This window comes from Centropristis striata, chromosome 2, assembly GCF_030273125.1.
Source record: "Centropristis striata isolate RG_2023a ecotype Rhode Island chromosome 2, C.striata_1.0, whole genome shotgun sequence".
NCBI classification, from domain to species: Eukaryota; Metazoa; Chordata; class Actinopteri; order Perciformes; family Serranidae; genus Centropristis; species Centropristis striata.
Window position 1 is genome coordinate 15,281,444 of NC_081518.1, and position 15,553 is coordinate 15,296,996.

Genomic DNA, 15,553 nt, shown 5'->3' on the forward strand with positions numbered 1-15,553 from the left:
TATACTGTTTTCTCTTGTATAGAAGTGTATGAGAAAATATCCCTACTTCTCACTTGATTTCTGACCACAGAAATGAGTTTATGGTCTCAATCATAAGTCTTCTTAGTAAATGGCCCCATTTAGAGTAAAGCAGATGATCGTCCACTATTTTTGCACAGACCGTCCAATAGTTGTTGAAATATTTTAGTCAAAGCTGTCGACCTTAGAGTTGCAAAGCTTGCGTGGCTTAAAAGTCCACCTGATTCGACAAATACCTGGTGTGATTATTAATTTGTTTTCTGGAACCGGACCTGAAAGTTTCACTTTTGGGAACCTTAAACCACCTAAACTGAAACAAACATCTCAGAGGTTCCTACGTTGATTTAAAAAGAATATATTTCACACAAACAAACTGAGATAAATGACTCTAACTAACGACACATTTATAGGTCATAGAAGTTGTTTAACCCAAAGCTATGGGATGGATTATTTTGTCTTAGGTTAACTTGGTTACTTAAGAACTAGCACTGGTGTGGTGACAATATAAATTATTTTAGTTATGTTTCATTTTCTTTGGGCACAATACAAGTGCAGGCCACTGGAATATTGATAATCTCTTTTTTCAACCTGTATTTGTCAGATCCTGGATGGCACGGAAACTTCCTCAGGACCGTCCTCTGAGCAAACACCTGGACAGAGTTGTAGGCGAAGCTTTCTTGCTGGTTGATGATGCAGCCATCACAAAGACACTCGGCAAAGAAGATCTTACGAGGAAACCTGTTGTCATCTTGGTTTATCCTGATAGGAGACAATCACACAACAACAATCTGAATCATTCCCGCTTGTTAATTGTTACATTATAACTTTCTCTGTGTGATGATAAAGCAGGAAAGCAACTTACAATGGCCAGATTCACATTATTTTTAACCCTCTGAACCCCAACAAGCTGTGTCAGGGCGTTTTTTGCTCTTTTTACATTGTGTCACTATGTCCTTGTGTTTCACTGCAACATATAAAATCTCTATAAATCTATAAGTCTTGCAGCTCTATGGAATCAGCACAATCATGGCTAGAGGTGGGAACAACTCAAAAATCTCTTTTGTGCAGAATAACACAGTAATAATGACATAAATCATTAAAAAAGAAAACACAGTTGAATTTCTCTGATTAATTATTTCTTTTAAAATGGAATTTAAATTGAATTTATACATACAACACTTTTCGAAGTGTCATGAATTTTGAAAAAAAAAAATAAGGTCTCTACATACTGTACTTATTAAGTATTGTCCTGTCCTCTCCTCTCTGCTCTGTGTAAACAGCCTCTCCTGTCCTGTCCTCTCCTCTCTGCTCTGTGTAAATAGCCTCCTGTCCTCTCCTCTCTGCTCTGTGTAAATAACCTCTCATGTCCTCTCCTCTCTGCTCTGTGTAAACAGCCTCCCCTGTCCTCCCCTCTCTGCTCTGTGTAAACAGCCTCCCCTGTCCTCTCCTCTCTGCTCTGTGTAAACAGCCTCCCCTGTCCTCTCCTCTCTGCTCTGTGTAAACAGCCTCCCCTGTCCTCTCCTCTCTGCTCTGTGTAAACAGCCTCTCCTGTCCTCTCCTCACTGCTCTGTGTAAACAGCCTCCCCTGTACTCTCCTCTCTGCTCTGTGTAAACAGCCTCTCCTGTCCTCTCCTCACTGCTCTGTGTAAACAGATTTTCAGTGAATATTTGTCACGTGACCGTTGGTCTCAGCAGAATCAGTCATGTCTTCTCAGTGTCTCTGAGGAGCAGAATTTATTTATTTGACACATGTAGAATAGAGAGATTCTCACAGAAACATCACAATTTCCAGCTTCAATTTGGTCACTTTTTCTAACAGAAACGCTCGTAAACAATGATCCATTCAAGGACCATCGGAAAGTTCAAACTCTGACAATAATGCTTGCTTTCACATTTTGTTTTTACGATAAACTGTGTATTTTTCACTTTTTATTTGAAAGATAACATTCTTTTCCGGGGTTCAGAGAGTTAAAGTAAAACTAGCTGTGAAGTGTAGATTGTTTACTTTAGTAAAAGTAGTAATGTCACAGTGTAGAAGTAAAATCTACTACTAGCTTTTGCTTTTTGACAGATTCAGATATATAAATATAAATATAAACGTATATAAACTTATAAATTGAATAAATAAAATAGCTTTATTGATTAATATTAATCAACAATATAATAGTAACAGTAATTCAACCACATTTAACAACTACTACATTAAAGTGATGAACACATTAGCGAAGCAATAATTGTAATATAATAACATCAATATTTTATTCTGAAATTGGCCATTCTGCACCATGAGTACTTTTACGTTAACTTTAATTTACTTCAGTAAAATTGTAATGTAGACTTTTAATTGCATCAAAGTACACTCTGGTATCACTAATTTTACTTCGCTGAAGATCTGAGTACTTCTTCAATCACTGCAGTATTGTTACTTTTACTTTAGTACGAATGCAGGACTTTTACTTGGAGAGTATTTCTACACTGTAGTTTAAGTAAATATATTAGTACTTCTTTTACCACTGCAGTATTGTTACTTTTACTTCAGTAAAGACATTAGTTGTGACCAGTGGTGGAATGAACATTTACTCAAGTACTGTATATAAGTACAATTTTGTTGAAGTTGTACTCTACTTGAGCATTCCTATTTTATGTAACTTTATACTTCTACTCCACTACATTTTGAGGTAAATATTTCACTTTTTACTATTTTGCTGCCAAATTAAGTTACTTTTCAGGTCGAGATTTAACATAAGTATGAAAAATTTAAAGTGATTAGACATTTGTTGAAATTAAACCTCATAACAGTATGTTAAGAAAATAAAAATTAATTCTATTTTGAGAAAATGTAAATGCTGCTTACACAGTGGTGGAAAGTAACTAAGTACATATACTCAAGTACTGTACTTTAGTACAATTTTGAGGTACTTGTACTTTGCTTGAGAATTTCCATTTTATGTAACTTTATACTCCTACTTCACTACATTGAGAAGCAAAGATTGTATTTTTTACTCCACTACATTTAGCTGACAGCTTTAGTTAGTTTTCAGGTCGAGATTGAAGTGACTGAAGTGAAGTGATTCAACTTGTTTAAAATAAAATTAAACCTAAGCCTTAAACAGTGTATTAAGTAGTTAAAATGAGCTAAATGCTGCTGACATAAATGCATCAATGATAGTCATAATAATCCAATAAAATATTTAGGATATATAAAACAAACTGTGTGGGTCAATTCTGCATAACAAATACTTTAAAGATCTTTAAGGGATCTGAATACTTCTTCCACCACTGCTTGTGAGAGATTTCTGCTCGTCTATCAGTGAGCGATTTTGTCCCTCTGCGGTGCCCGTAGCCGCATGTCATGCACCTGTACTCACCTGTAAATCCACGGGGACAGGGACCGTTTGCGCTCCTCTCCGCGCATTTCTTTGGCTGCCTTTGCGCAGGTGTCCGGCTGCAGCATTGGGGGGGCAGATGCGGGCCAGTAGTGACTCAGAAACCTGCCAGCTGGGATGTTCAGCGCGGTCTGATTGACGCACCGGGCAGCACAGGGACACGTGTGGTTGTTGAAGAGCAGCAGCAGCGAGCCGAGAGACATCTATAAAAATCAAAAAAGATTTAAAACGTTTTGCTCTCAGCTCCTCAGCATGAAAGGAAACTCTCTGCGTGTGTGTGTGTGTGTGTGTGTGTGAGGGGAAGCGCGCTCCCTGTGTCCACGGTGAGAATTACCATGTAGTGCAGGCTGACTGATTCGCTCATCCTGGAGCCGAAGAGGTGTTAATGTGAGCCGCAGTTTCATCGGACCCGCTTTATATACAGTATCTATATATGTGAAGGCTGCCGCTGTTTGGATGGGAAAATCCTTTAAATCTGATTATTTCCTTCTTCTGAATCACTGCCTCCAAGGTCCGAGATCAGCATCATGACCCCGCCCTCCGCAGGCGTCACCAAGGAGCCCTGACTGTATTTCTTTGTAAACTCTCAAAGTATTATCAGCAGGCTTTACCCTCTAGGGAATTAGGCTATGTTTATAACTTTTCTCCACACAAGGAATAACTTTGGAACAATGGTCAAATACTATTAAAGACAAAAGTGTATATAAAGAGAGCTGGTTGAGAGGGACATAATCTTTGTTTGACGATAATGGAAGTCTTTATAGCTTCGAAAACTTCCTAGAGCAGGGGTGTCAAACTCAAATACACAATGGGCCAAAATTTAAAACTTGAATAAAATCGCGGGCCAACATTGAACAAATTAACCTTTTAATATATACCAAACATGCTCTGCTTTAACATTAAATATGGAACCAGCAACGCTTATAAACATACAATATATAACTAAATAGTGCAGACAAGCAAAATCAAATTTCAAATAAAAAACACATCAATGTCATTAATTTACAATAATAATATAATAATTTGGTATTGCCTCGCGGGCCAAATAAAATTACACTGGGGGCCAAATTTGGCCCGCGGGCCAGAGTTTGACACCCCTGTCCTAGAGGTTAAAGCCTTTCCAGTCAAATACAGAGAGTTTGTTTCTTTTGTAAAGGCCATCCCCACTGGTATGTTTGAGTTAATAAAATGTCACTTAAATTATCAAAATGTTACTGTTCAAATAGTTTCTCTAAAATTTGTGGGATTGATATATTGGATTAAAAAAATGCATAAACAAGCATATCAGAAAAAAATTACAGAGACAAAATAATTTTTCCCCAAAGGAAAGTTCTTTTGGATTCAATAATTGAGCAGAATAAACTGGTGTAGATGCTTGTGTCCCTTCCGTCTCTCAACTAAGATCAGAAAAGTTCATTTAAAATTTTGCATAATATTTACCCATGTAATAAATTAATTTCCAGGTTTGCTGATGTAGGCGAAATGTTCACTTCTTGTTGAGCCAGAGACAACTTTACATTTATTTTATGTTGGCCCATTGTCATCTATATTTTGGAGGGATATGGAAAAATTCATACTCGATAAGACTGGACAGCCCATCATTTTTTAACCTTAAGATATTATCTCAAAATTTGAATGTAATCCCTATCTAACTCTAGTGTTTTTTACAATGGAAATGAAATTGTATATAGAGACTTTAGAGTTGATGTCAAATAAAAAATGTAAGCACCCTATACCCTATGTGCCTTATTATATTATTATTTTATTTTTATATACATATTTTAATCTACAGTTACTGTAACTGACATTTTTTTCTTTGTATGTCTTGTTTATATCATGAATGTCTATATTTCTCTACTTGTTAATGAAGATCTGAAATAAATAATTAAATTAAATTAAAATAACAAAAAACAATAAATGAGTAAAAGTACTAATTCCGCACTGTGAAATTACTCCACTACAATAAAAGTCATGCATTCATATTTTACTGAGGTAAAAGTACAAAAGTATCAGCATCAAAATGTGCTTAAAGTATAAAAAGTAAAAATATTCCTTATGCAGAACAGCCCCTCTCAGAATGTTTAATATATCTCGACCAGAAAAGTAACTAAAGCTGAATAGAAGAATAAAGTTACATAAAATGGAAATACCCAAGTAAAGTACAAGTACCTCCAAATTGTACTTAAGCACAGTAGTTGAGTAAATGTACTTAGTTTACCGTCCACCACTGGTAAAGATATACTAGTAGTACTGCTACTTTTATTTAACTACAAATAAGAAAAATGTTTTAATGCTAATACTTTTGAACTTTTACTTAAGTAAAATTGTAATGTATGACTTAAACTGAAAGTTCATTGTGGTGTCACTACTTCTACTTCACTAAAGGTCTGAGTACTTCTGCAGTATTGCTACTTAATTTAAGTACAATATCTGAGTACTTGTTTTACCACTATACTGTAGTATTGTTACTTATATTTCAGTCATGATTAGAGTATTTCCAAACTCTGTGCGATCTGCTGAGTCCCTCTCAGACTTTAAGAAGAGTCTGCAGCTCTTTGCTGAACACCTTCACACATAATCGACGCACATGATAATTAACAATTAAATAAATGATCGACTCTGAATTGTACGTCACTTTAGACAAAAGCGTCTACTAAATGACATTGTAGAATTTCTTCTGCCACTGCAGTATTATTACTTTTACTTTAGTAAAAGATCAGATTAATAGTAATAACTAAGTATTGTTACTTTCAGTTCAGCAGATGGTCTGAGAACTTCTTCCAATATTGCAGTATTGCTGTTTTTGCTTAAGGCTGAGTGACCAGTGGTGGAATGAACTGAAGTATTAGTAGTACTGAAGTATTTCACTCGCCACCAACCAACAGTATTGTAACTTTAATTTGAGCAAATATCTGAGTACTTCTTCTGCCACTGCGGTACTGTTACTTTTACTTATGAGTACTCTTTCCACCAGTTTCCTCTCCTCTGCTATTCTTACTGTTAGATGTGTTAGTTACTGTTACTGAACACAGTTACTGTGTTACTGTGTGAGTGACTTACTGCTGCAGTTGCTATGATCTAATATAATATATTAAGTCTGCTGATTCTGCCATCGGGAATGTGAAGTTAATCCTTTTCTTTTTAAACATCTTCCCTCATTTTTTTCAAAGTGACATTAAGGGGCTTGTTAACTGCTGACATGTGCTGTTGCCACAACAACTGTGAGCCAGTCAGAGTGGCTCCCTTAGCGTGACTCAGCAGTACTCCTCTGACAACACACTTGAAAAATCTCCTCCTCCTCTGAAACTGGAGGATAAAACGCCAGCAGACTGTTTTTAGAAACAGAGGAAGCGTTGTCACATACAGACTCACTTCCTTGTGTTTGACTAAAACTTCAGAACAGTCAAACACGGCAAACAAATGGCCAGATTACATGTGTTTGCATATCTGATAATGATACTAAGCCTGAGTATTTCAAAATTCACTGACTCCCTTTGTGCATGTGTTTTTTATTAATGTGTCACTACTTGAGTGACACATTAAGAGAGAGAGAGAGATATCATGTAACTTTTCTGCAACAAAATATCTAAAAACAATAGGACTATGGACTAACTATGTTATATAATTTGTTGGAACGCTGTGAAAAACATAATGATTTGCAATTCCTTTGCAACCTACATTACATTCAGATGACTACAGTACAAAGACAAGACAGCTAATACTCAAAGTGGGAAACTTTTGTGTTTGTAAAATTTGATGCTGTTATTTACTTCATGGCATACCAATGTTATGTAACATAGCTAAGCTAAATACATTCAGCTTGCTACCTAGCTGCCAAAAGGTAGTAAAAAGTAATCATTTTAGCTAACATTAGTTTGCTAATGACATGAATGGCATAGATGAACAACAGGCTGTAGTAATCAACAATTACAACACAACAGGGTGTAGTAAACAACAATAACATCACAACAGGCTGTAGTAAACAATAACAACAACACAACAGGCTTTAGAAAACAACTATAAAAACACAATAGGCTGTAGTAAACAACAATAACATCGCAACAGGCTATAGTAAACAACAATAACATCACAACAGGCTGTAGTAAACAACAATAACATCACAACAGGCTGCAGTAAACAACAATAACATCACAACAGGCTATAGTAAACAACAATAACATCACAACAGGCTGTAGCAAACAACAATGACATCACAACAGGCTGTAGTAAACAACAATAACATCACAACAGGCTGTAGTAGACAACAATAACAACACGACAGGGTGTAGTAAACAACAATAACATCACAACAGGCTGTAGTAAACAACAATAACATCACAACAGGCTGTAGTAAACAACAATAACAACACGACAGGGTGTAGTAAACAACAATAACATCACAACAGGCTGTAGTAAACAACAATAACAACACAACAGAGTGTAGTAAACAACAATAACATCACAACAGGCTGTAGTAAACAACAATAACATCACAACAGGCTGTAGTAAACAACAATAACAACACGACAGGGTGTAGTAAACAACAATAACATCACAACAGGCTGTAGTAAACAACAATAACAACACGACAGGGTGTAGTAAACAACAATGACATCACAACAGGCTGTAGTAAACAACAATAACATCACAACAGGGTGTAGTAAACAACAATAACATCACAACAGGCTGTAGTAAACAACAATAACATCACAACAGGCTGTAGCAAAGAACAATAACATCACAACAGGCTGTAGTAAACAACAATAACATCACAACAGGCTGCAGTAAACAACTAATACTATTCTACCATAAACAGAGATGCCTGTTAAACATGGCAAATGTTTAACAGGCAAAAATCTAAAAAAAAAAAAAAAAAAAGGACTCACAGGTGAGCCCACTTCCTGTCTACACTTCAAGGCATTTCCACATCAGGATGCCTGGCAGTAAATACTGGGTAATGATGGGGATTACCAACTGTGGTGCACCGTAAACTGCCTGTGTGGCAGCTGATAAGCTGAGAATTTTTATTTAAAACTGTGCCTCAGATCCACTCCTAAATTCAAATAGTTCTTTCTGAGCTAATGTTACACCCTACTATCACGTGTCATTAGAATCAAGCCAGTATCCATCCATCCTTTTTCTTTTCTGCTTATTCTGGCCCATGTTGCGGGGCCGCAGCTCTTCCAGCTCCTCCTGGAGGACCCCAAGGTGTTCATGGACAGGCAAGATGCATAATCCCTCCAGCACGTTCTGGGGATTCAAAAAAATCTGTTCTGTTTGGCTTGCTGACTGTGTAATCTTCAATGATGATGATATGAGGTAATCATGGATTGTGGCAATATGGTGTGGATTTTAAATAAGCATGGATGACTCAAATATGCTTAATATTACGATAATAATACGACTGACAACAGAATTGTAACTGGTCTTAAATGATGTGATGGAGGAGTTTTCTGTTATGATTATTTATTTGCCATTTTCATTTTCATTTCAATTTTCATTTTTTTTATTTGATAGTGACAGAGAGGAAGGCATGCAGCACTGGGACCACCGGTGATCCACTGGGACTCCTGTGGGGAAGTTTTCAATGAGAAAGAACAAAAAGAAGATTGTCTTTGCTGAAGGTTGGCCAGTGATATTTTTTCTCACCAAACTGAAACATAACCCTGTTGGCAGAGCATAGACTGTCCTTACAAGAAAAACAAGTGCTTGTTTAACTTCCTACTATAACTATGTTGACATAACTTCACCTGACAGATGAAGCCGTCTGACAAGCTTTGCATGATGAAATAATGCTGTGTGTATTCCACCAGTGGAGACACGGCAGTAACCTACAGAGCCTTGTAACCATGACTTTTTGCATTCACCTTGGCAAAATAGACTCACCGGCCACTATATTAGGTACACCTTTCTGCCTTAACTCTTCGTGTCATAGATTCAATAAGATGCTGAAAATATTCCTCAGAGATTTTGCTCCATATTGACATGATAGCATCATACAGTGGCTGCAGATTTGTCTGCTGCACATCAGTGATGTAAATCTCCCGTCTCCTCAATGTCCCAGAGGAGCTCTGTTAGATTGAGATCTGGTGACTGTGGAGCACAATAAACTCAGTCAGCTTTGTGACACGGCGCGTTATTCTGTTGGAAGTATCCAACAGAGGATGTGGTCATCAAGGGTCAGACATGGTCAGCAACAATACTCCAGTAGGCTGTGCTGTTTCAACCATGCTCAGTTGGTTTTTATGGGCCCAAGGTCAGCAAAGAAAGTATCCCTCACACCTTCACAGCAGCCTGAACCATTGATACAAGACGGGATGGACCCATGCTTTCATGTTGTTTACGCCAAATTCTGACCCGACCATCTGAATGTCAAAGCTGAAAACGAGACTCATCAGACCAGGCAACTTTTTTACATTCTTCTGTCAATAGATTTTCGTGAGCCTGCGCAAATTACAGCCTCAGGTTTCTGTTCACCCGGTGTGGTCTCTCATCACACCCGGTGTGGTCCTCTCCTGTTGTAGCCCAACTGCTTCAAGATTGGACGTGTTGTGCGTTCAAAGATATTCTTCTGCAGATCTCTGCTGTAACAAGTGGTTATTTAAATTCTTGTTGAACCAGTCTGGCCATTCTCCTCTGACCTCTGGCATCAGGGCTCGCTGGATATTTTCCCTTTTTTGGACCGTTCTCTGTAAACCCTATAGGTGGTCATTAAATCAGCAGTTTGTGAAACACTCAGACCAACAACATGCCACTTAAATCACCTTCCTTCCCCATTCTGAACCATGTCTACATGCCTTAATGCATTGAGTTGCTGCCACGCGATTGGCTGATTAGATAATTGAGTTAATGAGCAGTTGTACAGGTGTACCTTATAAAGTGGCAGGTGAGTATAAGTGTAGGAGGGGTTGTAAATGTAACCTGACCTGAGGCATAGTTTGCAGCACTTCTGGCTGCTCTGGAGATTTGATCTCTTCCTCTAAAACACTTCAAAAGCTCTTTGTTGGAACAACTTTAGGCTAGATTTGATTTGTTCACTTACTACTTTGGTAACTTCTTGACGCTCGTGGGACTTTCTCTCAAATGTCCAGACAAGGACAAGACTTTTGGGTACATTCCCAGTGACCCTGCATTCCAGGCTGCCACATCTTCCCGATACGTATCACCAGCAGGGAAGGAAGCGTTTCACTTACACTGCCTGCAGCCAAACGTCTGTGAGCTGAGAGTCTGATGTCCTGTACAGTCAGTAGGGTCAAGACTGCCAAAGTCCATTCTCTCTACTGTCCAGTAGGGGGGCCAGTTATGAGCCTACTTCTGACTTGTGTCATATAAAAATCTTATAAATTATTTATTTATTTTTCCCTGACTTTGTATAGCATGTGCTGTCTGTCGGGATGGGATGGGGGGGAGGGGTTCTGTTTCTGTGTTTTGTATTGTTAACGTGTTTAAAAACAATAAAGTGTGTTTAAAAAAATAAAATAAATAAATGAATAAAAAATCTTATCAATCTTCTGTCATAAAAAAGTGAAAGTAGCTTCTATCTTACCTGCGCAGAGCTTTGCTTTTCAATGCTTTATATCAGATTAGATAGATTAGATTTGACTTTATTAATCCCACAGCGGGGAAATTTCTTTGTTACAGCCGCAAAAAAACACACAATTTTAAGATAAGATAAAAAACAATCTAAGAAAAGACATTTAACAATATACAAAATATACAAAATAATAATAATAATATACTATATACAATATCTGATTGATCATCAGTTTATTAGGGGAAGTATCTGTAAATAAAAACATCTAATTGATGAATTTATCATTTAATTGTTTTATATTATCTTAAAACAGTCTGAATAATGTGAATTCACTGTCCATGGTTGAAATGAAACTTCCCCTCCCCAGCACTTCAAGCATTACCTGGACATTGATCGGCTCTCAGGTCGGCTCACGTGACAAACATTCCTCACGCTTGGTGTCACAGACTTCCACCATGTCAGCGGAATGATGCAACGTCAGAGCCATTTCCTCCTCCTCACTATAAATGTGTGTCGCCTGCATTTAGACTCACAGTGTGGCGGAGCTGGCAGAGATTTCACTCTTTTAAAAAGATTACGTAACTTATGTGGCACAGCCTGATGCAACCCAGCTGTGTTGTCTGCAACTGCCAGTGTGTAACCAAGTATATTTAACACTTTGCTTAAGTCCACTGGTTTATGTAACTTTACACTTAAATATTGCACTTTTTTAAAGCATTACATTTGTCTGACAGCTTTAGTTTCTTTACACATTTAGATTTCTCAAACAAAATATACATTTTGATGTATATTTTAATGTCATTACTGATATTTTGTACTCTTACATATATGAGGTTTTTGGAATGGAGTATTTTTATACCGTAGTATTGCTACTTTTATTAAGAGTGAGACAAATAAAAAGTATTATTAAAAATGATATTAAAAAGTAATAATATAAAAGTGTTTCAATAGAAATAAACTAATAAAAAATAAAAACAATATTAAAAAAGAGTGATTAAAGACAATTAAAATGATGAAATAGGTCATTAAAATAAAGTAATTAAAAACAAATTAGATTATGATAATAATAATAATAATAATAATAATAATAATAATACATTTCAGTGATTAAAGACAAATTTAAAAAAAAGCAAAAATAATTATATATAAGTCATGAAATTATTAATAAAAACAAAAATGATGTTTAAAAATCATAAGTTATAATTAAAAAAACAGAATATGATATGATAATCTAATGCAATCTGTTGCTTGGAGAGTGGTATTTGTACTTTTACTGAAATAAAAGATCTGAAGACTTCTTCCACCACTGCCTGCATTTATTGTTTTTTATCCGCTTTTAATTAACAAGTAAAAAAGAAAAGATGAAATAAATCTCTACTCTTCTTTGCTTTGGGTTGCTTGGGAATGTTTGAGTTCTTTCCTGGAAATAAAATAAATGAAAGAACTTCTGTTTGCCGTCATTTCACCTTTGTTCAACCACAGTTGTTCTCAGTGTGAAACAAAAAACTGTGGAGCTGAGGACTTCTGATAAAGCTTCCTGCTTCCCTTTCCTTGTTTCTAACTGTACTTAAGTCCAGAAGGCTTATCTCTCCACAGGTGTGAATGGATAAGAATGATTTATGATATTATTTTCCCAACGATAATCCCCTCCTGCATTAATCTACATTCACTCAGCTTTCCTTTCAGACCCCATTTATGCAACTAACAGACTGTTTAGGGACCCCAGTGAGCACAAATATTCACATACAGTAAGCAAAAATAACACATTTCAGTGTTTACTTCTTCTTCTTCTTTTTTTGCCTTAATCTTTGCATTGTATCAGCATAATGTGGGCATGTCTGTAAAGAAGAGATTACCAACATCTTACCAGCATCTTTTTAAAAAAAAGCTACAGTCTTGAAAGAATAAAGCCATCACAAAATTTGGCATATTTGATAATAATAATAATAATAATAATAATAATAATAATAATAATAATAATAATAATAATAATAATAATAATAATAATAATAATAATAATATTTATTTGTGTGGCACCTGTTATTCAAGAAATGCAGCACCTGCTTTATAATATAGAAGTTAGATGACATAAATAGACATAGAATGAACACAAAATAAACCATAATTTATTTAAATTAAGTTTGAAAATAAAGTATATGTAACCCAACATTAGAAATATATCCCACTGGATAATATGTTGAAAAATAAGAGTAGTAATGTAACGGTGGAGATTAGAAGTTTAGCCTCGAGTGATTTCTCATGAATAAATATTAACACTCCTGCTGTCCAATGCAGTTTTTATTCGCTGACATCTCTACAGCAGAGATATGCAAACATCATGTTTTCCACAGATTAGATTATCTCTCCAAATCATTCCTATCTGGTACTGTTTCTAACATGGTTTACACGAGTGGAAACACAGTGACTTTTTTGTGCCCTATCTCTGTTGCTCTTCTGGTCCCTGGATCAGATTCAGCTCGTGACACAGAAAACACTGCCCGCCTGCCTGCTGTGGTATGGGTCCATTGAGGTCACTGAGACCAGCAGGATGGAAACATGAAGAGGAAACCTCAGACTGATTATTGCTCTTCTATTGTTAAAAGTGTGTTTCTTTCTGGGTGGACAAACATGCACGTCAAATAGTTTGGGGAATAATGTAGTCCTCCACCGTGATTCAACATGGATGAGATAAGGATGAGATAAGTCCTGCAAAATTCTCCCTGGTGTTCCTACCAAACAACGGCTCATGTTAAGCAAGCATCTGACTTAAGCAGAAGTCAGAAGTTTGGTGCTAAAATATGCAATTTTATTCATATCAAGAATGGATGAAAATGCTCAAAAAACATCCAGAATATAACATCAATATATCAAGACCTTAGGAACAACAGAGAATGTTGTGATTTGGGTTTAAAATGAGAAAAGATTTTTTGGAGATTTCTGTATTTTAAGCAATTGGATGACTTGTTCTTCAAAGAGAAAGAGAACCCCCCTTATTGTCAATATACCTAGAACAGCTGCATATCATCCTTTAAATATCCTCTGAATGCTCTAGGACTCTAGTTTGTGGTTGTAAAGATTAATGAGGCTGTGATTATCCTAGAGGTCACAGCAGCTCATTTTATACACTGAAGTTGAAACTCAAGAAATTCCATTGCTGCAATGAACTGGCTACTACTGATTCACAAAGAGTAGTTTAAAAAAAACTATGTGGTTTTGCCTTAAATTGCATGTTATCAGCATAACATGGGAACCTATTTTCATTGAGATCACATGATGTCAGAGGTCACATGACCGCTTTGAAAATCACCATGAAACAATAACTGGAAGATGATGTACATTTTTATCAACTTGACTCATTTTAAAGGTCATCAGTTCTAAAGTGCTCGCCTGTTTTAAGGAACAAGTTGTAAACAGGCATCCTGGTTGTTAAGGTGTGGGTCTGCTATTTCTGTGTGTGTGTGTGTGTGTGTGTGTGTGTGTGTGTGTGTGTGTGTGTGTGTGTGTGTGTGTTTTACATCAACAAATGACTCACACAGCGGGTCTCTGGAGTATGAAAATTTGCCAAAATGTGAGGCAGGACAAGCAAAGAATGGTATTTTGGCTACTTAGGAAATTCTTGTGTTTCAAGAGATGAATCATGTTTTCAATACATGTAAAAAACAGCTGGGAAACACTGTGACTAACCTCCTGCAACAGAAAAAGCTCTGATGACCCCAAGTAAAAGTACAAAAGTATACTTAGGGTACTGAAAATAAAAGTACTCATTATGTTGATTGTCCCATTGCAGATGGATTTGTATATATTACATTAGTGAATTATATTTATTGATCCTTTCAACAGCTCAGCCCTTTATGCAGAGTTGTTATAGTCATGAATCTATAATAAAAAGAATGAATAATGAGTTAATTATTTCAAATTAATAAAGTGTATAAGAGTTTATAACATTATGATATGCATATAGAGGTTCGTTCCCATGTTTAATTATGTCTCATAAGTTGTTGCAGCAATTTTTTAGGGTTGACACCATTTGTTCACAGATTTGGTGCTAAATTTAAACCTTTTTTTACATCTCGAGAATTGATGAAAAATGTCAAACATTCCTGTAGAATCCCACATTAATACACCAAGACCTTGAAGAACAGCAGAGGGAAATTGATGCTGTGATTTGGTTTTTCTGCGACTGTGTGACGAGAATTTGTGTTGTGTTGCCAGCTGAAAACCCCCTTATTGTCAATATAATGTGTAAAGCCATCTATCCTGTGAATGTTATAGGTCTCTAGTTTGTGGTTGTAAAGTTTCATGAGGCTATGATTATAAAGTCCATTCTCATGCTCAGTTATGTCTCATAAGTATGTGACATAGTATAAGTATGTGTTATAAACATAATATATAGCATATAGCATGTCTGTAAAGAGGAGATTTGTGGGTACCTATAGAACACATTTTCATCCAGATATCTTAAAGGTCAGAGGTCAAGGGACCCCTTTGAAAATAGACATGTAAGTCTTTCCCTACTCTAACGTTTCACCAAACTTTGGGCCGTTATTTTTAATTCCTTCCTGACAAGATGATATGATATTTGGTACTAATTGATTCCTCAGAGCTTCTGATTTCA

General features: G+C 36.2%; 1 protein-coding gene across 1 annotated transcript in view; it reads right to left on the minus strand.

The window, feature by feature from the left end:
* The window catches only part of LOC131988468 (interleukin-17C-like), a 26,711-nt gene continuing 11,158 nt past the window's right edge, over nt 1-15,553 (minus strand). The window contains exons 2-4 of the mRNA XM_059353589.1: nt 10,646-10,681; nt 3,387-3,607; nt 1-777 (exon numbers count right to left, since the gene is read on the minus strand). Coding sequence (XP_059209572.1) covers nt 537-777; nt 3,387-3,607; nt 10,646-10,681 — 498 coding nt within the window. The 3' untranslated portion in view covers nt 1-536. The remainder of the gene's footprint in view (nt 778-3,386; nt 3,608-10,645; nt 10,682-15,553) is intronic.